The 22,946-nt window shown below is 46.9% G+C and overlaps 1 protein-coding gene across 1 annotated transcript; it reads left to right on the top strand.

The window, feature by feature from the left end:
• The first annotated feature begins 3,911 nt into the window (after positions 1-3,911).
• Positions 3,912-9,221, top strand: HMGN1 (high mobility group nucleosome binding domain 1). The gene is made up of 6 exons (XM_090271771.1): positions 3,912-4,117; positions 4,441-4,473; positions 4,562-4,591; positions 4,675-4,725; positions 7,277-7,405; positions 8,548-9,221. Exons 1-6 carry the CDS (start codon positions 4,103-4,105, stop codon positions 8,593-8,595), a joined length of 306 nt encoding a protein of 101 aa, XP_090127897.1. The 5' UTR covers positions 3,912-4,102; the 3' UTR covers positions 8,596-9,221.
• Positions 9,222-22,946: the final 13,725 nt, after the last annotated feature.

Below are 22,946 nucleotides of genomic sequence, written 5' to 3'. Positions count from 1 at the left end.
CTTTCAATGATTAGGTCGTGGCGTGGAGCCTCATGAATGATATTAGTATCTTTATAAAAAGAGACCCAAGAGAGCTGCCTTCCCCCTCCCTGCACATGAGGACACAGTGAAAAGATAGTCTTCTATAAACTAGGAAGTGGGCACCCAACTGGACCCCAAATATGCCAGTGCCTTGATCTTGGACTTCCCAGCCTATGGAACTGTGAGAAGTAAATGTCTGTTGTTTGTAAGCCAACATCGATTGGTTGCCTGGTGCATACCCCCAACCAGGGACCTGGCATGCAACCCAGGCATGTGCCCTGACAGGGACTCAAACCGGCGACCTTTCTGCTCACAGGCTGACACTCCATCCACTGAGCCACACAGCCAGGGCTTAATGTTCTTTATAAAATAACAACCAGGACTATGAACTGCTGGAAGGGAAAGCTTGTAATAATAATAATTCCAGTGATTGTATCTAACAATAATGGCTTCTATGGTCATGTATCCATAAAATTTGCAGGCAGGCTAGAAACACATGCAGCATGGTGAGTTCTATATCTGTTGGTCACGTTGAGCTCTTTCTTTGCACCCTGGTGTTTCTGGCCAATGCATTCAGCAGTGTCAGGACAGCGTCTGCATCAGACCTGTATTTTTTCTCTCACCTGCGTCCCTGACATCTCATCCTTTTGCAGTAGCTTGGATAGCCAACACAGCGGTGACCAGTAGGCATTCAAGTGTCCTGACCATCACCAGCCCTCACACCTTTGCTCACAAGCTTGTCGCACACCTAGCCTAGTTTACCTCCCACCCCCCTGACACAGACAAGAGGGCTCCGTGAGACACAGTATGGCACAGCACTTACACACCAGCATCACAAAGTGACATGCATTCACGGGCCTGACAGAAAATACAGGTAAGAAAAGTCAGCAGGACTGAAACCTTAGCAAACTGGAGAAAGGATGCCTCCTAAAAGTTACAGGGTCAAGGGCATGCACACACAGAGGAGACCAAGAGTTGAATAGTCAAATTTGCATGTGAAATCCTCTGATTTTTGACATGTTGGTTAAAAAACCTTTAAAACTTTATGATATACATGCATATCCAAAAATGTATATACCTACACATACAGGTCAATTAATATTCACACAGTAAACACAGCAATGCAACCAGATCAAGAAGTGGAACATGACCAGCTAGCTAAAGTCCTCTACTGCTCTTTCTTCCAGTCACTAACTCCTCACTCACCCCAGTCAGGAACCACTATCCTGCCTTCTAGCAGACTAGATTTGTTTTGCCTCTCTTTGTACATTACATAAATGGAATTACACAGTTCGTATCTTTGGGAGTCTGGCATCTTCCTCTCAACTGTGCTTGTGAAATGCACACACGTTATTGTGTGTAGTGGCAGACGGCTCTCATTGCTGATAGTCTCCCATTTATTCACCCCTTCTCCTGTTGACAGACATTTAGGTTGCTCCCAGTTTGGATTATAAAAATAGTTCGGCTATGAATATCTTACTTCATTATCTGGTGAAGAGATGTAAGCACCCCTGTTGGGTGAAATACGTCTAAGGGTAAAATTATTGAGTCATAGAATGAGTGTTTAGCTTTAAAAGATATTGCCAGTTTCATACCCAGTTCCAGTTGTTTCAAGTGCTTTTTTTGGCAACTTTGAAAAAGAAATCTGGGCCAAAGCAAATAACTGCAGGCCACCGGTTTGTCACCCCTAGCCTACTGTATCTTCAGTTCTCAAGGGAGAAAAAACTTTATGGGCTAAGTTCAGACCTCAGCACTATGAGTCCCTTAAGACCAGGCAGTGTCTCCCACTCCTTGGATAATGGCCAAAAGCCCTAGCCTGCATCAAACACCTTCTGCAGGCTGCAGCTCTATTGTTTTCTGCCTGTTCCCGCTCATCGTCACCGTCCACTCCCCATTATTCCCATCTCCACCACTCTGAAGGCCCAGGAGGGCTTTCGGGATCTACTGAGCCTGCATGCTTTGGCATGTGCTGTCCCCTGGCTTGTGGCTTCCCCTTTCCCTTACCTGGCCAATCTGTGTGCTTTCTCTCCCCGCTAAACTACCACCCTGAGTCCTTGGGATACGCATCCTGTCTGCAGTCTCTCTAGCCCAAGGCCTATCATAATGTCTGGCACAGCGCTGGCCCTCAGTACGTATTTATACCAGGCACCCGCTGATGTTATTTTTTTTTTAATGCAGATAGGAAAGGAAAGGATAAATTTTAATATTACCCTGTCGCCCCAATTATTCTCTCTAGAAGCAACCACTGGCACCATTTTCTTATGTATTCTTCCTGAGATATGCAATGAACGTATAACTTTATCTTCAATGTAGCTATCTATTCCATAGATGTTACGGAGAAAAATGAGGCTGCGAATGGAGATAAGGAGTTGCAATCTTACACGGAAAGATCAGGAGCGGCCTCACTGAGAAGGTGACATTCGTGCAAAGACGGGAAGGAGGTTGTGGAAGAGAGCTGCAGTGGGCCGAAGGATCAACAGGTGACAAGGCCCTGAAGCAAGGCCTGCTGGAGGTTCGGCAGGTGAAACAGGATGAGCAGCGGTGACAATCATTGAAGTGAGCCAGGTCACAGAGGGCTTAATAAGGATGAATCGTCCTCTAAGGAGTTCAGGCTTTCTTGAATGAGAGGAGAAGGCACTAGAATCATTGACCAGGAGCTACAGAGTTTGGTGGTTTTCAAAATCCACGTCCTCAGTAAAGAGGCTCCTCGTTATTTTTCTTTCACTAGCTCAGTTATGTACTCCATTATGTGAAGGTGCCATATGTAATATATCCGAGCCTCTCAAATGATTGACCTTTGGTCTATTTCCAATCTTTTGGATTCAAAGTAGTCTAACGTTTCTTCCTCTCCAAGAATTCCAGCCGACAATTTTCCAATTAAAATTTTTTTCTATAATAACCCAACTCAATTCAGTCTTTTAAACGTCGTGTTTTCTTCATTAAAGAAAGTGGGTAACGCGCGGCCTCTCTGGTTCCAGGGTTCCCAACTCAAGACTCCCGACCTGAAGCCCCTTTTCCACTTTTCAAAGGTGCCTACGTGAGCAGCTGGTTGAAAACGGACAGGAGTGGCTGGGCGTGCTGCCCGCTTCGCTTCAGCACAAGAGGGACACGCTGGCCCCAGGGTCTGCCAATGGACACGTCCCAGCGACAGTGGGGGCCAGCGTTCAGGAACCCACAAGGCTCCTGAAGGAATGGACGATCAAAAGGAAACAACCCCCAAGAGCGGTCCCGAACCACCTAGCAGGGGAACACAGCCTGCGGCCAGCCTGCAGCCGTCGCAAAGCTTCGCGCCTGCGCAGTGGCGTTTCGCCGGTGCCCGCTCCCGCTTTCCTTCCCACGGCCTCCCTTCCAGCGCCTGCGTACTAGGACGCGCTTCCTGGGGGCCAGCGAAGCTAAGGACCCTAGGTTTCCTTTCTTGCCGACTGAGGTGGGAAAAATGAGCTCGTACCCGAATCCAATGTCCCTCCCTTCCCAGTCTACGAGAGACTCCCTTTAACTGCTCCATCACAAGTCACCCTGCATGGAATGAACTCCACCCTGGGGGCATGCGGAGAGCAGGTATGCTCCCAGCTGTCCAGGAGAGCTGTGGGTGGGGTCACTCAGAGATCACGTGGCGAGCGCGAACCAATCGGCAGGCAGACCGCACTTTGCGGCTCGACTTCAAACTACCGTGAGGCTAGAGCTGCCACTGAGGCCCCGCCCCACTTGCCTGGGTCTGGGGCCCCGCGAGATGGCAGGCGGGAGGGGGGCGCCGAGAACGGGGGCGGGGCGCAGTGGTCGAGTGACGGCCCGCCTCACCTATTCAGGGCACGGACCGCGGAGGAGTGGGCCTCGCAGCCAATGGGAAGGGGAGGGGGGCGGCCCGGCCGGCGAGGAGGGGGAGCAAGCGGCCGGGGGATGAGGGGGGAGGAGGAGGCGGGCTCCCAATCCGGTTTCATCCGGTTCTCCCACCGCCCCCATCTCGGGTCCGAGCAGTTTGGGCGGCGGGAGAAGTGGGAGCGGGCAGGCGGTCCAGGTTGGCAAAGGTTCTCGGCGCGCCGCGGCCCTGAGGCACCAGGCACGCGCCCATCCCGCCGCCACGATGCCCAAGAGGAAGGTGAGCGGGGACCGCGGCCCGCACACGCCCCCTCCGCCGCCCAGGCCTGCTGCGGCGCTCCGCGAGGCCCAGGCCTGGCGCGTCCACGGCGAGCCTGGGCCCGGGAGGCGCCGCGGGACCTGCGGCGGGCGGGCGGGCGCCCCGTGAACTCGAGAGCGGTGATTTGCGCCGCTTGCCGGCCCGAAGATCCGGGTGGGAGATTCGAACGCGACGGCGGGAAGCCCCTGACGTCACGGGGCCGAGCATTGTCCGGGCGGGCGCGGGGCGCCGGGGCACTTCTGTTGGCGGGCAGCTCCCACCCGCCGCTGTGCTTCCTCCCGCAGGTCAGCTCCGGCGAGGGAGCGGCGAAGGAGGAGGTGAGAGCCCCGCGCCGCGGCCGGGGGGGAGGGGGCCGCCTGGGCCGCGCCCTCCGTTCCGCGCTCATTTTCCCTTTCTCTCCTAAAGCCCAAGAGGAGGTCGGCGAGGTTGTCAGCGGTAAGTAGCGCGACCCCCAGACCCGCTCCGTCCCGGGGGGATCGCCCCCAGGGAGGAAACTCAGCGCTGCCTTTGCCTTCCAGAAACCTGCTCCTGCGAAGGTGGAAGCCAAGCCGAAGAAGGCGGCGGGCAAGGTAGGTGTCCAGGCCGCCTGCGGGGGCGCGGGGCCCTCCGCGCTGCTGCTCCTCGACGCGGGACTTCCGCCTCCTTGCGACGCGTGCCCGGCCGCCGGCCGCTGGAACAGCCACTGGTTAGGTGTCGTTCCCACGAAAGGTCGCGCTGTCACCTTTTCTACGTAGTAGGGTATTTTAATAACCCCAGTACGCCTTTCGGGGGGACTCGATGAAATAGACATGACCGCTCCGGCTTATGGAAATACCATAACGCGTCCCATTCATCCTGTCGCGGAGCTGGGGCGCCAAGGCGACTAAAAATACCGATAACCCAATAGGAGCGCGAGCCTGCCGAGGAAGCGCGTTCCCGGGGTGGCGCGTCGCTCCCCACGCGTGTCGTAGAGCCGCCGCCGGAAAGGGAACGGGAAGGCGGTCGCCGAATCGGTTGTTGCTCTGACAGTCCATCGGGACTGCATGGACGATCCACGGACGATCGTAGTGTTCACATGACCGGGCTTTGGAGTGGGGTTTTCCCGGGGTAATAGGCATTGGGACTCCTAACCGGAGGGAGAAGGCAGAATACGTGGAAATGGTGGGAAGCTTTGGTTTTGGGTTGGGGGGGGGGGCGGGGTGCCTTTCTGCTCGCGCAGAACTGCTCGGCAGTTGCAGCCCTTTCTCCAAAAGGGCGCTTCCTGCCGTCCTCCCTTTCCCGTGGGCGCGGCGGGCGCGGCGCTGCCCTCGGGGCTGGCCTGGGGGCCGGCCTCGTTTCTCTCTTTAAACGCGCAGGGCTCAGGGTAAACTTTTTAACTTCCCTTCGATGGAAAGCTCTGTTTTCCGGTTTTTATTTTTAAGGGGGGGTGGTTCGAGGGAGGTGTACACAGCGTGTCCGCTTAGATTCCGCGCAGCAGAAGCTAATGCAGGCTTTCCCTGTGTGCACGAAGTACCCCGGAAACCTTTCTCGGAGGCTGAAGAGGACAGCATGTGGCGCTGGGAAGCGTTGCCAGGAACAGCGCACTGTCACTGCCACCTTCCTTCACGCCTCGCTTTTTTAATAAGACAACTGGCGGAAATACTCTGCCTGTTTTCCTCTATATTTTTATCTGTCCTAATGAAAACAGTTCAGGTTTTTAACTCTAGGTTAGAACATAAAAGTTAAACATTTTTCCTTCTCTCAGAGGTCAACTGTGTTAAAGGGCACTTACTCCATAACAAACTGGTCTTAATGTCGTCGTTCCTTACGGAGCAAACCTGTCAGTTGGGAAAAAGGCGGTGGCTTTTTTTCCCCCTTAGTTCATGTAAAAACACCTTTGTTTATATCGTTGATCTGTTTGTTTTCACAATTGGTCCGTTTAAAGTCTTAAACAGAAGGTAAACCTTTTGAAGTACTAACTGCCATACCACAGGTTAGATGTGGTGTTTTCAAAGCGTATGTATCCTGCTGTGTGCTCCTGACTTGGATAATTTTTAAAGTGGTATTTCAGCCCCGTCTATTAACTACATATTGTATTTTCAATTTTAAGGTTTTACATTTTTACTTTACTACAGTGGTGGTTGTGAAATTAATGAGAAATCTAAAATCAGATTACAAAACAATAGTTTTTAAGTACAGAATTTAAGTACAGAAGTGTTTGTGACATTTCATGGTAGCAATGTGTATAGCGGGGTTATCGCAAACTACTTAGTATTTATCCTGAAGAAACAGAATTAGTAGTAGTACCCTCTCTTTTGCGTGTGGAACGCTACAGCGGGTACAGAATCATTGCACTGACTTCACTCCTCTCAGCATGGCCGTTCGTGAGGTCTGCCTGCCTGTCTTCGTGGCCCTTTAACTCAAGTCAGTAGTGATAGGACTCCTTGTACAACTTGCTGCTGACCCAACGTAACTTTCTTTATTTGCAGGAAATGTTAAAAGAAATTGTTAAGCTTCTTCCCCGTTGATGGATGGTATCCAAAAGTAGTGTTTTATATTGCTTTAAAAGTGGCTTAAATTTTAAACCTATTTTACCATCATACTAATTAATATGTGTGCTTTCAGATTCTTCAAACACCTAAATGATAACGATAAACTCAAAATTGATCCTTTTAGCTCCTCATTATATGACCCTACGACATGGTGCTTTTTTTCAGGTGAATGGGCTCACTGAGAGGGGAATGTCTTGCCAGGACAGTGGACATTTGACAATTGATTATTCATGCTTAAGAGAGGTTTGGGAGTTGTCGGGGGGAAGAGGTTCCTCCAGCTGTTTTTACCTCGTTCGTTGTGCCGTGTGGAAATGGAGAGAACAGTGGGTGTCAGTGAGGATGCTGGGAAAAGTTGGGTTCGGGCTTCACATTTAATCATCGTAAGGGGCGCGATAGGCAAGTCCTGTTACAGTTCTCCATAGCAGACTCTGCTGTCCTGGTTACTGGGGGCGGCCCTTCAGGTGGCGTGTGTGAAAAAAGTGTCATGTAACTTGGGCCGACGTGTGACAGCATTAACATTGCTATTTTTGTGGAAACTGTCTCAGTAGCAAGTCAGAAAACATAAGTAGTGTAAAGTTGGTGCTTAAAATATGCTCTTATTCTATCATAGGATAAATCTGCAGACAAAAAAGTGCAAGCAAAAGGGAAAAGGGGAGCAAAGGGAAAACAGGCTGAAGTGGCTAACCAGGAACCTAAAGAAGATCTACCTGCGGAAAACGGAGAAACTAAAAATGAGGAGGTTGTAGTGTTTGTGTGTTGTTGGTTTTTGACTCTGAACAGTAGATAGTAAATCGTATGCTGTCATGTAGCTGAGAAGACAGTCTTTGTTTTTTATAATACTGAAAGTCGTATAGTAACCCCGAGTGTATAGATTATTTTTATGAATTAGGTATTTGAAAATATTTACATAAACTTTCTTTTTAAGCTAATGAACAAGAAATTTTAATATATTCAGAATTCACCAGTAACAGGAGGATCATCTATGTTGTGCATGGGGTTTCATAATATAAAAAAGATCTAATTTACTGACTGATGTGGCACTCATTTTTCTTTCACATGACCTCAGGACTTTATATTTGGTTTATTTTTCTTAAAAGGGGCCAGTTGTCTCTGATTAAGTAATAACATGTCAAATTTTAATGTAATCATCCACTTTAAATTATGAAATTTATTTTTAATTCCTAATTGTAACCACACATCAAATATTATGTGATATAAGAAGATATTACTAACCTAAAACATTACCAAACTACAGTTGATACTTGTTATTCATGGTGGTTATGTTTTATAAGGTTGCTGTGAATACTGAGCAGTTGCAATTAGGAGAAATAACAGGGATAGATTCCTGCAACACTTACCTCAACACTTCATCAGCTGATTAGTACATCACCTTATTTTATGTGTGTTTCTGTTTAACATGCATTAACGATACATGAGCATTGAACTCGGCCTGGAGAAGCAGCAATGTAACTTGTGCCTAAACGAAGCTATCCCACATGATGTATTTTCTCCATACGGCACAGTGTTGGCAAAACACAGATGTGAAATGTGACACTAAATAGAGCATGAAAAAGATGCTTGTTTACAGCGTTAGACCTGAAACAAGGAGGCAGCACAGCCGCACAGCCGCAGCTGGGAATGTGCGTGCGTGTCAGACAAGTCTGGTTATTGGCGGTCTGTGTCTGCACAGCCACGGAGTGCTGTGAATTTGTTAGTTTACGAATACAAAACATACAAATAATGAAGATCAACTATATTTTTAACACCTATGATTGTATATATAAGTAAACCCTATGTTTGGTAAAATGCTAAAGTTCTCAAAGATCCTAGCAATGACACAGAAACCAAATGTTTAGTTATTGTTTTTCCTTTGATTTGCAGAGTCCAGCCTCGGATGAAGCAGGAGAAAAAGAAGCCAAGTCTGATTAATATCATATATCATGTCTTATCAGTGGTCCCTGTCTCCCTTCTTGTACAATCCAGAGGAATATTTTTATCAACTATTTTGTAAATGCAAGTTTTTTAGTAGCTCTAGAAACATTTTTAAGAAGGAGGGAATTCCACCTCATCCCATTTTTTTAAGTGTAAATGCTTTTTTTTAAGAGGTGAAATCATTTGCTGGTTGTTTATTTTTTGGTACAACCAGAAAATAGTGGGATATTGAATATGGGAGGCTTTGATTGTCTTGGGTGTCAGCTTAACATTCCATAGATGAGGGGTAGTTTTTATATCCTATAATACAAGGCATACTAAATGGCAGTTTGGAGTCAGTTGTGCATTTACTATGTCTTGAACATTTTAAATTCTCATGTTTTTGGTAGAATTGTTTTCTAAAGAAAACCACTCCTGGATCTTGGCTCTCCCTGTCAGAATTTTGTGCACTCTGTAACATCTTTGTTGTGGTAGTCCAGTTTTCCTAGTAACTTTGTTCATGTGCTGTGAACGATTGAAAATTCGATTATGTGGTATATTAAATTGTGAATTAGTGGGACTTTGATGTAAGTGTGTCAACATTTGCAGATATTGGTACTTGATACTTTATTAAAAAAATTAGTCTCCAAATTTTAAGCTGGAACATCACTGGAATAACGTCAGAAAAGAATCACAACTACATGACTTTAGATTTTTGGTACGTATGTTAAGAATTGTGTACAAATCTAAATGTCTGTACTTTACCCTCAAAACAACCAATAAAATCTCACTTATGAAAAATGGCTTCCATTTTACTTTAAAACAATTTCCATATACTTCCAAAGTTTTCTTAAAATTTGGAAGTGAAATTGTTAGACTTTTTTTCTTTTTGGGGGTGGAGCAGGGGGAGAAACATCAATTGGTTGCCTCTAGCACACCCCCAACCAGGGACCTGGCTCGCAACACGGGCACGTGTTCTGACTCGGAATCCTAACCGGTGACCTTTCGGTTCGTAGCCTGCTCTCAGTCCACTGAACCACATGAGCCAGGCCTAATATTTCTATAATACTTTAATATTGTACTTTGAAGATGGTTCTGTGATTAAGTTGGTTTAATAATGGTGAAGTAGTCCAGTATCCTGAAGTAAAATAAGTAATAATTCGCCCTTTACAGGAAGTAAGCTTGTAAGGACTGACTGAACTACAGTTAGACTTAGTGTGGTTTGTACCTGCATACTGTTTTTGAGAGTTGCTTGCTTGTATGTTGGGCTGGAGTTTTGCCATTTAAATTGTTTCTAGAGGTGGTTAGTGTTCCATACCTGCGCCGATTTGGCACACCTCAACAATGAGGCCAGAGAAAGCACCTTGTCAAGGTTACCGTTAATGAGGGGGGGCCCTAGAAATAAGTTTAGATTTCTCTGCACTTGACATGTTATTTTGCACGTGGACTGATGAGTAGGAGGCAAGAATGCCTTAAAAACGGGTCACCGGCACGAATGATTTAAACTGGAACGTGTGCTCTCATACGTGACTTTGTTTTTGTGCCAGGATTTCTCTAGCTCCTACTTGTACCAGTTAAAGGGGTGCCTAAAAACACTAATTTTAGCTAACCCATCCAGCGGTGTTCATTTATACTACATAACCTTCCTCACCACTGGGAACAGTGATAAGTTGTACAGTCAAAATTTTCCTCAATTTTCCTAAATTTCATTGCTGTTAATTTTTCTTGAAAGTATAACAGTTTTTTTTTTTTATTTCTTACGGGTGGGTACCTAAAAGAATTTGTCTTTAGAAAGCTGGAATGGAAGTACTTCCAGATCCTACTTGCCTTGAGCATTGTCCTTTTGTAATAAAATGAACCCTCAACTGTATATTCTCTTGTCAAAGGGAAACAATTCGTTTTTTGAAAAACATGGTCCACTTTGAGGTCTGTCTGGGATCTGTACTTAGCAAAAAAGTCTCTTGCCCCATTCAGTCAGTTCTGAACAAAGCGGTGAGAAAGAACAGTTAACTTCACATCAATTCAGACATCGAAAAGGTCAAGGAAGATAACTTCAAATAATGATGTAAACAAATCAATCTTTGTTAACTAGAAAACCCAGTTAACAAGAACCCTGCCTTCTGGCCTGTCAGGCTGAATGTGCTGCAATGAGGGTTAATCAGAGCAGGTGGGGCACGGAACCTGGAGCCTAGTCCTGAGATCAGTCATGGAGGTCCACGGGGAGAGATTTGGTTACAGCAGCAATCGGTGTTCAGCGTGTGCATAAAAGCATTTGCGGCGGTGGGAACAGGAACTAGGGAGGTTGGGCAGGTGCAGGGAGGAGAGGTGTATGTGTTGTCATTTAAGTACAGAAGCAACTCCTTAGGAAAAACTGGGTAATGCAGATAAGAACACCCTTAATTCACTTACTAGACGACTAAAATGCATTTTTCTCAAATGCTGTTCTATGCTTATGTGAGTTTAAAAAACTGGTGTCATCCTATTTTGTAATTTTCTCACGCTATCGAAAATACTTCCATAGCATCTGTAAGTGTTGGATAGCTGTTTATTCTGAGAACATAATTTGTCAGTCTTAGACATTCTCCCCATTAAAACAAGCATGGTGAAACTAAACTATGGGTAATTTCTATTAATCTTTACAGATAGATCCTAAAGGTCACTGATTCGATTCTTGGTCAGGGCTCATGTCTGGGTTGCAGACCAGGTTCCCAGTTGCAGGTGAATGAGATGCAACCAATTGTTCCTCTCACATCGATGTTTCTCTCCCTCTTTTTCTCTCTTCCCCTCTTTCTAAAAGTAAAATCTTAAAAAATAAAACTTTTTAAAAGCCTGGGGAAAAAAAGTAAAATCATTTAATCCCAGAAGTTAAAAGTAATGTTTTGGATATGGCGAATTTCCTTCATATATTTTTCTTTATTTGTAAAATGTTTTAATACCAGCTTAATAGTTGATTGTGCAGCTAGCCATAATTTGGCCATTACAGTTGGTGTTTGTTTGATTTTTGAATTAGGGATAATTTTACTCATAGTTAAAGGTGGTACATACAGTAGTATACTGAGCCCCACGTACCAGTCAGTCACTACCAATAGCCATCAAACCATTGCCCATCCAGCCCATCCAGATTGTTCTGAAGCAAATAAAGATAAATATTTTTTAAAAGATTGTGCTCATTTATTTTTAGAGAGAGGGGAAGGGAGGGAGAAAGAGATGGAGAGAAGCATCAATGTGTGGTTGCCTCTGGCGTGCCCCCAACTAGGGACCTGACCTGCAACCCAGGCATGTGTCCTGACTGGGAATTGAACCGGCGACCCTTTGTTTTGCAGGCCGGTGCTCAGTCCACTGAGCCACACCAGCCAGGGCAAAATGAACATTTTTTAAATTTTATATATGTATATACACACACACACACACACACACACACACACACATATATATATATATGAACAAAATGCACATAAAGCAAATATTTACATTAGTAGCAAAAGTTGTTTATCTTTGAAGTTTTACATGTTTTATCAGAATTGGATACAGATTTAATTTAACAAGGAGCTGTTATTATTTTGAATCCAGTGTGGCTAGTTTCATCTTTAGAATCAACATGCAACTTTCCAGATGCTGATTCAACAGTGATTAAAACCAAGTAAACGGGTGTTTTGAAGTTTTCTGAGAGCATGGAAATGTAAAGCGCTGTGATTAAATGGTAGAAAGGCATTAGGGAGAAGGGAAGCCACAGCTCAGAGATGCAAAAAGTACTCTCAGCCTGGTGCCAGTGCGGAGTTAGGGATGGTCACAGCACCTTCTTGGTTGCAGATGAATGCGACCCACCATGGAAGGGGAAAAGATGGGTAATAGGGCCTAACTGAAGTCATAATTCCTTTCCCAGAGGGTCTGAGGAGCTAATTGCCCGGCACACTGCCCAATTGCTGCTGTTCCTTAGTGATTTTCAGAGTTTAGAATGGAATCCTACTGGGTTCCCCCCAACCCTGCACAGGGTAGGGCAGAAGTAGGTTTACTGTTAACGCATATGCAAAGCAGTTTATTCTTGTATTATTATTTATTCATTATTGCGTTACTCTCCATGTGAACAACTGTAAATCTACTTTTGCCCCACCCTGTATATGTTATTGAGTAAAGCGTTAGAAACTGCTTTTGAGTCAACTAACTTTAAATTGAGAATTAGAGTCGAGAAGATGTGCTGTGGTTATCGTACTAGAATATGACATTTAAGTCCAGTGTCTCCTTACGTCCTTCACTGGAAAGGTTACTATTGTGGTTTAGGTTTCATTTGTAACTGTAATAATGTTGATATTGAATGTTGTCTCTGAAAGCATGTTATGTTACCCATAGGAAATCATAGTTGAAAAATACATGAAAGCTGATGAAAAATTCAAGTTACATACGAAAAATTTTAAAGATACTCATCTGTTATGCATGATTCATCGAGAGGAAAAGTCGATAGTCTTTCATGCTTGGACGTGTATCAGGATGTGGCTACATATTACACTGTGCAATATTATAATTTTGACCAGTGCTGACTTGGGTTTTCACAAGAAATACATTTCAAGATGGTCTTAACTGTTACAGCATGATTTCTCACTTTCACTTCACTTCCCCTTATTTAATTTTTGAAGCCAAAGGGAGCTAAATATTAAATTCAACAAATTTAACTGAGCTGCTATGAATAAAGGGGTCTCTGACTGTCTGGCAGGGGACCTCACTGCTCTCCTGGACTTCTGGGACTTGAAATGGGTCTTGATCAGAGTGAAATTCACAGTTCAATGGTCTTAATGTGGTGTGGCCACGAGCAAAACCCATTGCCATAGCTCTGCTCATCTTGGAAAACAAACACTGTACCCATTAAACAATAATTCTACTTTCCTCCTTTGTGATTTTGACCACTCTATGTACCTCATCTAAGTGGAACAATATGATTTGTTCTTCTGTCTCTCTCCCTCCCTTCCCCTCACTCTAAAATCAATAAGCATGTCCTCAGGTGAGTATTAAAATATAAAAACTAGCCCTGGCTGGTGTGGCTCAGTGGATTGAGTACCGGCCTGTGAACCAAAGGGTTGCCTGTTCAATTCTCAGTCACGGCACATGCCTGGCTTGTGGACCATGTCCCCAGCTGGGGGCACGTGAGAGGCAACCACACATTGATGTTTCTCTCCCTCTCTCCCTCCCTTCCCTCTCTCTAACAATAAATAAATAAAATCTTTAAAAAATAATACAATAAAATATTTAAAAAGTAAATAATTGATGAACATGAAGGATATATAAGATTTCTTTACCCTAGTCTTCCAATTTTTCTATAGCTTGAAAGCGTTCAAGATAAAATTTTAAAAGAGGGAAAAGCAAAACAACAGAAAAAGACCTTCACTTAGTTAATAAAACACTGTTAGGCTTGTGCTTAGACGTTGCTAAACTTGGCGTTGCATTTATTTGGAATCTTGAAATAAACATTTTTAAAATGTGGATACTTTCACTGAGGCAACTAAATTTAGCTTACAGGGTTGCCATGGAGAAATATTTGCCTCTTGAATCAGACGTTGAAAAGGTAGAGTTGATTTTGGCAGGGTCTACTTTACCTACTGGCTAGAAGAAAATGTTTCCCCTCTGCTAATCATATTTGAATTTTACAGTATAGCTATTCAGAAGACGCATTTACTCTTTACTTAACAGGAGTTAGGACAGAAGCCGTCACTCTTGTGGAACGGAGGAGCCAGAGGTGGCCCAAAATATGGGATAATGATAGAAAACAGCATAGAGACGGTGGGGTGCATGCTTTCTGTTAGAAACACAGAGAGGGTCTGATTCGCAAGTTCCTTACATAGAGAGGAGCAGAAAGCAGAATGAAGCCTGTGTGAATGCAGTCAGAAGGACTGGGGGGAAAAGACAGGGTTTTATCAGTGGTGGTGGGGTGTTTCAAAAATAACGTGTATGTTTATTGTAGATGGTACTGAAGACACAGAAAAGCACAAAGAGGAAATCAAAACCACCCACATCCCACCACAGAGGTCAGTGTTTAGGTCCCTACATATTAATGATGATGGTGGGGGGGGGGTGAGCAAACGTTTATTGTGCACTTGTCATGTGCCGGGTGCTATTTTAAGCAGGTACCCACATTTTCTAGGTTAATAAGGCAACTCTGTGAGGGAAGAACTATCACCCTCCTCTTTTACAACACCGTCACCATGGTCACCTTATTTGTCCACAGGACTGTACCAGGTGGAGACCAGAGTCACATTTCTGTCCTTGGACACAGAACCATTTGGAATAAAATACTTTATACATTTGCATGTAATAGATCTCTTTTACCATTTCAAAGAGCTAATTATCATTATGAGTGACTTGCTGAAACCAAAAACACATTCTTCAAGCATCTAAGTTAGTAATGGGATCAATGAACTGTTTCAGCAAAAGTCTGAGTCTCTCAGTCTAGGCATGGTGCCTAGAACATATATTGCTTCATTTAATTCTTATGAAAATCCATGCGTATTTTTTCTTGTTTAGATTTTTCAGATGAAGTGAAGGGGTCCCCACCCTCCATCCCCAGGGAAGCCAGCTAATCAGGGTCCAGCCATGTGGTGGCTGTGAGATGGGCCAACTTGGTGAGCTGAGCTGCGTTTCCCAGCATCCTCCTCCCTCCGTGCTCCGCAGAGGGTGGGTTACAAAAGCCATGTCATTCCAGTGCCTTGTGGGGCAGGAGGCGAGTGCCAGGGCAGAGTGTGTGAATTTTTACACTCAGCGGGTCCATGCGGGGCATCCAGCAGCTGCTGGCATTCACATGCTTGCCCAGCCTCCCCAGAGCTGCTCTTACACACTGCCCGCACCCCTGCCCCCAGAATCTCCAGGTGTGATTTAGCTCTTTGACAAAAGGTGTCACCTTCTCTCACAAGACACCCACATCCTCAAAGTTGGAGGCTGGCGGTGAGACCCCCGCAGGGGCTCCCCACTGTCCCTTTGGATTCCATCCTGTCCTAGACTCCCCACCTTCTCTTCCCTACTGCCTGCCCCCTGAACTTCAGGCTCCAGCAACAGAAGGGAAGACAGCAAGCCTGACAGAGAGTTTAACCAGCTCCCACAAGTGTAGTTTGAATCCTTGTCATAGACTCCGTGATCCGCTTTCTCAGGTCAAACCCCAATTATTGACAGAAGCCAGAAGTTAAAAAGAGAATGTAGGTGGCCAGATGGAAATAACTGATCATTCATATTTAAAAAGCTTGGAGTCACATCTGAACCTACTGTTGAGAATTATCTAATCAAGCTAAGAAAAAGAGAGGTATCTTTTCCAGAGTCTGGAATTTTTGAACAATGAATGAAATAGTTTCATGTCACTTAGCAAATTATTGTTACTGGAGTAGATTATTAGGATCCTAAAAGTTACTTCTGGTACCTCTTGCTGCTGCAACAAGCTTAGTGGCTTAACACAAATTTATTATTTTACAATTGTGGAGGTCAGAAGAGAAAAATGGGTTTCAATTGGGTCATAACCAAGGTGTGGGCCGGGCTGGTTCCTCCTGGAGGCTCTAGGGGAGGGTCTGTTTACTTCCCCTTTCCAGCTTCGCCCGCATCGCTCGTCCAGAGGCTTCTTCCTCCAGCTTCGAAATGCATCTCTTAACTTCTGCTTCCCTCCTGTATCGCCTCTCCTCTTGGATTTGGACTCTTGCTTTCTTCTTCTTTAAAGACTTCCTTTATTTTTAGAGAGGGGGGAGGGGAATGGGAGGGAGCAAGAGAGTGAGAGAAACACCAGTGTGTGGTTGCCTCTCACACCCCCCCCAACTGGGGGACCTGGTCCACAACCCACAACCCTGGATGTGCCCTGACTGGGAATTGAAACTGTGGCCCTTTGGTTCACAGGCGGGCGCTCAATCCACTGAGCCACACCAGCCAGGGCTCTTGCTTTCTTCTTATAAGAACCCTTGTGATTACATTGGGATAACCCAGGACAGTCTTCCCATCCTGAGACCCTTAACTAAGTTACATACAAAGTCCTTTTTGCCATATAACAGAATACGTTTATAAATTCTGGGGGATTAGGATGTGGACATTTTGGGGGAGCCATTAGTGTGACTACCACAGGTACCATGGAATTTTTCTTTTTGTCTCTTTCTCTTAATGTAGACTTTTTTCCAAAATAACATAAAGTTAGAAAAGTGCCCGAGTCATACACAGGGCTCAATGAGTCCCAGATTAAGAAAGAACATACCCAGAACTCCAGCAGTGTCCCCGTGGTTACCCTCCCCACCCCAAGGGTACCTGCTATCCTAACATCTAATGCCACACGCTAGTTTTTCTGGGTTGAGACTGCATATCAACGGAACCACACAGAATGTCTGTTGTCTTTTCTGCCTTCTTTTGCTCAATCCTTACATCTGTGAAAGTCATTTATGCTGCACACCCATTCCCACTTTTGTATAGCTCACCAGCATTCTGAGAAACTCCAGTTCCCCCACCCATCCTGCAGTTGATGGGCATGTGGTTATTTCCGGTGTGGGACTATCATAAGTGGTCCTGCTATGAACGTATTTGCCCGCGTCTTTTGGTGAACACAGTGTGCATTTCTGTTGTGTATGACCTGAGAAGTGGAAATGCTGGGGTACGGGGGTTTGCCAATGGTCAGCTTTAGCAGGCACTGTGGAGCCCACTCTCCGCAGCCCAGCCCTCCCTGTTACTCCACGCCTCCCCGCAACCACGCCCCAGGAACGGGCGAGGGAGTCCAGTACTGGAACGAAGCTGAGGGATCAGACGACTCGGTTGATTTCTTAAAATGATGCAATTGTAATAATCTGTTTTGTTTTCGGTTATGACATAGGTCCTTTGGTCAAAATAGTGTGTTAAAGGGCACACCAATGGTGTTAAAATGTACAGGATACGTTCAGAAAAACACTGGGCTGTTTTGTATCTGGTGACAGGACTATAAAGCCCCTAGAAGTGTCAGGTGGGAAAGAGGATCAGGAAAGTTAAAACCAACCAACCAGGAACATGGCGAAATAAGAGCTTTTCCCACTCACTGGAATCTTTGCTGGTGGCGGTTTCTTGTGGGCAACCTAAGATGCTCTGGAAAGCCATGCTGATGGGGAGCAAGGCAGCAAGTCAAACTTTACACCTCTGTTCTTTTTCCTGAGGACACTTTATACCTGCAGGTCAGTCCGTCCCTGTGCTAACGGGACAACCATGCAATCAGACCTTGAGAAGTTGTAAGAGTGGAGAATTCAGAGTCGTGGGCTGCTCGTTACTCTTTTTTATAAATACAAAAGGGAAGCTGGAGAAGTTACAGCCCAGTGATCCCAAAGTTCCTAATCAGGAAGCATGAGCTGCAGAGGACCAAACCTGGTTCAAGTACGATACATCATCATCATGAACTTGAGTTTCTGAATCATTTACTGCAAAGGGCCAGATGTTCTCCTGGTATACTCTGCTCCCTGCCAAGGCTTTATAGCTAAATTCCATGGGATGTATAGCCTTTGCAAGGTTAGATTTTAGCATACCCTTATCTCGTAGGCTTGTTGTAGGAAACGATATCTTCTGGTCGTTGTTATGGAAAATGCATCTACTTACAAAATGGAAACAAACATACCGCCTTTGTAGATAATTCTCGCACAGCCTCTCATGCGTTCGTTTTGCTTTATCTCCTCTATAGAAGTGTCACGAGTCCACTGGCTGGTCAACATGCTGTCTCTGCTGTCTTGAAGGCCTTTTGGAAACAAACCAACTGATGTCTAACCTCACACAGAGCCCCGTTCTTCCTACGGGGAGACGCGTTAATTAAGTCTTTCGCTCCCATGTAGCTGGAACGATCTGCTGGTCACAGAAGTCCCAGTTCTGGCAAGAGCGGGCCTCTCCAAGCTTTGGGCTCACACTCTGGCGTATCGGGAGCCTGCCCTGCTTGGCGCTTCTGGGCTCTGCTTTGTCTTGGGTCTCCCAAGACTGACTGTCCTGAACAAATACAGGGCGGGCCAAAAGTACACTCGGTTTACAGTTGTGCGTACGTGCAACGCAGTTTATTCTTGTACTATCACTTGTTAATGATTGCTTATTTTCCATACCAATAGCCCTAAAGCTACTTCTGCCTGCTTTGTAGCTCATGCCTTGCAGCCCAGGTCACTGAGGGGCGGGATCAGGGTTGACAAAGTGGCCCTTGCAGCCAGAGTCCTGCATGCATAGACCTGCCTCTGCCTCAGAGACCTTGGGGGAGAAAGCAGCTGCTTGGGAAGATTTGGAATTCTGGATTCTCGAGCCAAAAATTCAGCTTAAGCTGGTCTCGTCACCAATATTCATATCTCACACCTTCCGAGGCTTTACTACTGTAAAATTAAGGTTATATGGTATTAGACTGTGGGTCTGGGGCAGCCTTGTCCAGAAGTGAAGAGGGGGGACCGGGATGCAAACAGGGTGTTAGGTACAGTGACAGAAAACGCGACCGCCTGGCCTTAGGCGCCCAGCTTACATTTAGCCATTGCAGAAACAAAGGGAGTCTTCCCAGCAAGGTGACCCAGTGACCTTGGAGCCAGCCCCTCCTTCTGAGCCCCCCACCTACAATTCCCCTCCAGCCTTTGTCCCTTCCCCTTTGCAGACTTCCTCTTGGGACTGCTGGGGTTGCCCCGCCCTTCCCGAAGCCCCTTGTGAGCAGGGGAGGCCAACTGTCTTTGTCTCCCATCTCTGTCATCAGTGAGGCCCTGAGGGACACACAGAAGGTTGTGCTCGCTTGGGGGAGAGGCTGGAGGAGCTGGGGGTCTGTGCTCTCTCCTTTGGGGGCTCAGGACCGGGGCCGCTTGGCCATGGAGGACATGAGGAGCTGTGTGGCCAGGGAGAAGGTAGAGGCCACATGGGAAAGACATGACAGGATGTTTTGTCATGTCATGTCTTTCCCATGAGAGACACAGCCTCCATTCCTGCTCCTGAACACGTTTCCTTTCCACTCGACCTCTCTCGAGACTGCTTTCCTCCCTTTGAGAAGTCAGAAGGCCCTTCTTCCGTGGGGCTGCTGTGGAGGACAGCTGTGGAGAGGGGCAGGCACTCTTTGCCTCCCAACGTCCATCTCTGCTGGCCTTGTCCTCACGGCAGCCCTGCAACCTGCGTGGGGCCCCGTCTCCAGGCATGTTGTGGGTCATCAGACTTTGTGGGCTGTCCTCAGAATAAACCACGCCAACCTAAAGATTTACGAGTGAATGTTGAGAGCGTAAGTGCCTCATGTTTGAGGGCCTGTCTGGTTGAGATGTTTTTCATTAAACGTCCAACAGATATTTATTGTGCACCTATGATTGTCAGGCTTCCTTGTAGCTCTAGAGACATAGCAGAGAGCAAAACAGATAGAAATCTCTGCCTGCCTTCAGAGTGGGAGGAGACAGGCAAGAAACACAGGACAGGCACATTTTCCAGCAGGTTAGAAGGTCAGAGGTGCTGTGGGGAAAAAGGAAGCAGGAAGGAGAAAAGGAAAATGGGGCACAGAGTGAGGGCAAGCTTTACTTTTATTTAGGGTATTTTGGGTAGTCAGGGAAGGTCTCACCGACAACGTAACACTTCAGCCAAGACTTGAAGGAGGTGAGGGACTGAGCCGTACAGTGCTCCAGGGGACGAGCATTCCTGGCGGAAGGAACAGCAAGTACAAAGGCCCTGAGGCAGCGGCACGCCTGGTTTGCCCGGGGACCATCTAGGCAGCCAGTATGGCTGGAGCAGAATGAGAGGGGAGAATGGCGGGACCAGAGGTTGGATAAGTACTCAAGAGGCCAGCTCATCAGGCCCTTGTAGACTTGGGCTTCTCCTCTGGTCCGATGAGAGCCAGGGGAGAGTTCTGAGAAGGGAGGACAGATCTGACTTTGCTTTGAACAGGACCCCTTCAGCTGCCTGTTGAGGACAGGTGTTAGCGGGATGAAGATTAGCAGGAAGACACTCAGGAGGCCGGGTGCTCATCCGGGTGAGACGTGCTTACGTTCTAGATATATTTTCACAGTGAGCTCATCAGGGCTTACCGATGGATGGCATGTCTGATTTAAAGAGAGGTTTTTTGAAAAGAGACCAGTGCGGGCCAAAATGACTCAGGAAAGATTTTATGAAGGAAGCAGCTTAGGGATCTAGGTGGGTCCTTTCAAGTGAGAGGACAGGACGTAGAGACAAGGAAGAGAGCAGAGGAAGAGAGACCTGGAGAGAGGATGTTCTGGACTAAGTGAGAATGCAGGTTGCTCACTGTTAGGGACAAAGAAGCCAGGGACTCTCAAACCAGTAGGAGATAATGGAAAAGGGGCGAGGAAATGACATTCCGAAGCTCCTCACACTCATCTCTGGGATCAGAAGGAGGAAGATTGTCCTCACCAAACACAGAGAAACGGGAAGATGGAGCTGGATAACTTCGCAAATAAGTTGGAGATAGACCCATAACTAGATTACCCTGAGTTAATCACACCCTGTGTCCCTGGCTGGTTTGGCTCAGTGGATTGAGCGTCGGCCTGCGAGCTAAGTGTCGCTGGTTCGATCTTCCAGTCAGGGCACATCAGAGAAGGAAAACTCTGACTCCAAAAAACCTCCGCTGCCTTGCGGCATACCTCTTCAGGGGAAAGGCTAAGGGAGTAAACCCCGACAGAAAATCCGGAGCCGGAGTCCCTAAGGCGGTTTGACGTTGTAGTCAACACCGGCAACTCCTGCGGCGCACCTGAAGCCAAGCTGTATTGACTCCGTCTTTCCCTTGGATCCTTCAGCTGCGAAGAGAGGGGGTGGTCTGCTGCATGGGCAACAGCAGACCCTCCATATCACCCTGCCCAGGCTCTGTAGCTTCAGCTTCACTGGAGAGGACACTCCAGCGTCATCGCAAGATGTCGATTCAACATGGGAGGAGACAGATACCGTGTCACTCCCGAGTCGGACTGCACAGCCATTCTCGGCGGTGCAGATAGACTCTTAAGAAGCTACACCATCGTCTCTCGAGAGGGACGGCTGCCGACGAATCACACCCTGAGTTAAGTAGTTAATCGAGTTAGATTGTAACTCCGGAGTAACCAGTAATGGAGAAACGGGGGAGAAGAAGAGGGGAGGGGGAGCTAATCGTGTTACTCTAAAACCAGTTTTGTCTACTTCGCTCACCCATGCCCCCGGCTGGCTGTGCGTCTGACTCTGCAGACTCGTGAATAAACGCCCCACTTGGCTGCTCAAGTCCTGCGTGACGTGTTTTACTGTGAGTGTTTCTCACACCATGGAGAGCTGTAGTGCCTCTCAGAGTTCTGGAAGAAAACAGAAAGCACAACCGAGGGATCACTGAGCAGCGTTAACGATGCAAGGGCGTGGGCAGAGTTCTATCGGCAAGGGATGGCTCCCATCTGACTCAGAAGAGGAGCCCTGAATGGCCGCGGGGTGGGGGAGAAGAGGTATTAAAACCAAGAGAGTCTGTATGAAGAGAGAGCTGTCCCTCATGAACTGTGGCCTGCAAAAGAGGAAACGCAGCCACCACTGGCCTGTGGCTTGGACCTAAAGGAGCTGGGGAAATAGAAACCTACCCTCACTGCCCTCCCACCCATCCATCTCCTGCTGAGGCCTCCTAGGGGATGAAGCTGGAGGGCAAGAGAGTCCACAGCCTGGTATCCTCAGGCTGGGGTCGCAGCAGGGGTGCAGTTATAAAAACAAAGCCAGGATTTGGGGATTAGGTGGTAGGGAACTAGGAAGGATTGAATAGAGAATGTGTAGAATTGTCTTTAGGGAAATTTAAAAGGGACAGGATTAATTGGGTAGGGAGTCTAGGAGACCTTTGAAGAGGCTCTTTGATAACTGGGAGAGCAGAGAGAAAAAGAATTTTTGTGCAGCAGCGTCACGTTGAGAGCCAGGCGTTGCTCAGAGAGCCTTGCAGGCGTTCTCTCCGGAGAGGCTCACAGACCACCCACGCGTTCTCGCTGTCCGTGAGGATGAAAGGGTACACATGAATGGTTGAGCACAGTGTCCAGGATACAGCAACACTCACGCTATTAGTTATCCCCATTTTAATGATTGTTGTTGATAAGAACCAGAAACAAACAGTGAGCCACAGAGAGGCCGCTCAGCTAGCCAGTGGCGTTCAAACGCAGACGTATCCCGACGCCAGCTCCCACGTTCCCAACGTCTTGTCCACCACACTGCGTTTTTCCCAGTGTCGTGAGAAGCATCGCAAAGGGACAACTGGTAAGACCTGGAGACAGACGTGGGCCAACGCCTGCCATGTGGGAGCACCCAGGGACAGAAGAGTGACAAGGGAGAGCCAAAGCTCCAGCAGAAGAGATAAATGTGGAAACAATTTGCTGAGGGAGGTGGGGACAAGTAGCCTTCAGGGGACAGCTGGTTGTTTTAAAGGGAAGAAAAAGTCCCAAGGGAATGATGACAGTGCCAGGAGGTGGAGGAGGGGCCTCAGGAAT

Source organism: Furipterus horrens, unplaced genomic scaffold (genome assembly GCF_987537825.1).
Source record: "Furipterus horrens unplaced genomic scaffold, mFurHor1.1.pri manual_scaffold_1, whole genome shotgun sequence".
Lineage (NCBI taxonomy): Eukaryota > Metazoa > Chordata > Mammalia > Chiroptera > Furipteridae > Furipterus > Furipterus horrens.
This window is presented reverse-complemented; position numbering and strand designations above follow the sequence as displayed.

Coding starts and splice junctions, on each gene's coding strand:
- HMGN1 (XM_090271771.1), top strand. Junction 4,592..4,674: donor GGTCGGCGAGGTTGTCAGCG/GTAAGTAGCGCG, acceptor TTTGCCTTCCAG/AAACCTGCTCCTGCGAAGGT. Junction 7,406..8,547: donor GAGAAACTAAAAATGAGGAG/GTTGTAGTGTTT, acceptor TTTGATTTGCAG/AGTCCAGCCTCGGATGAAGC.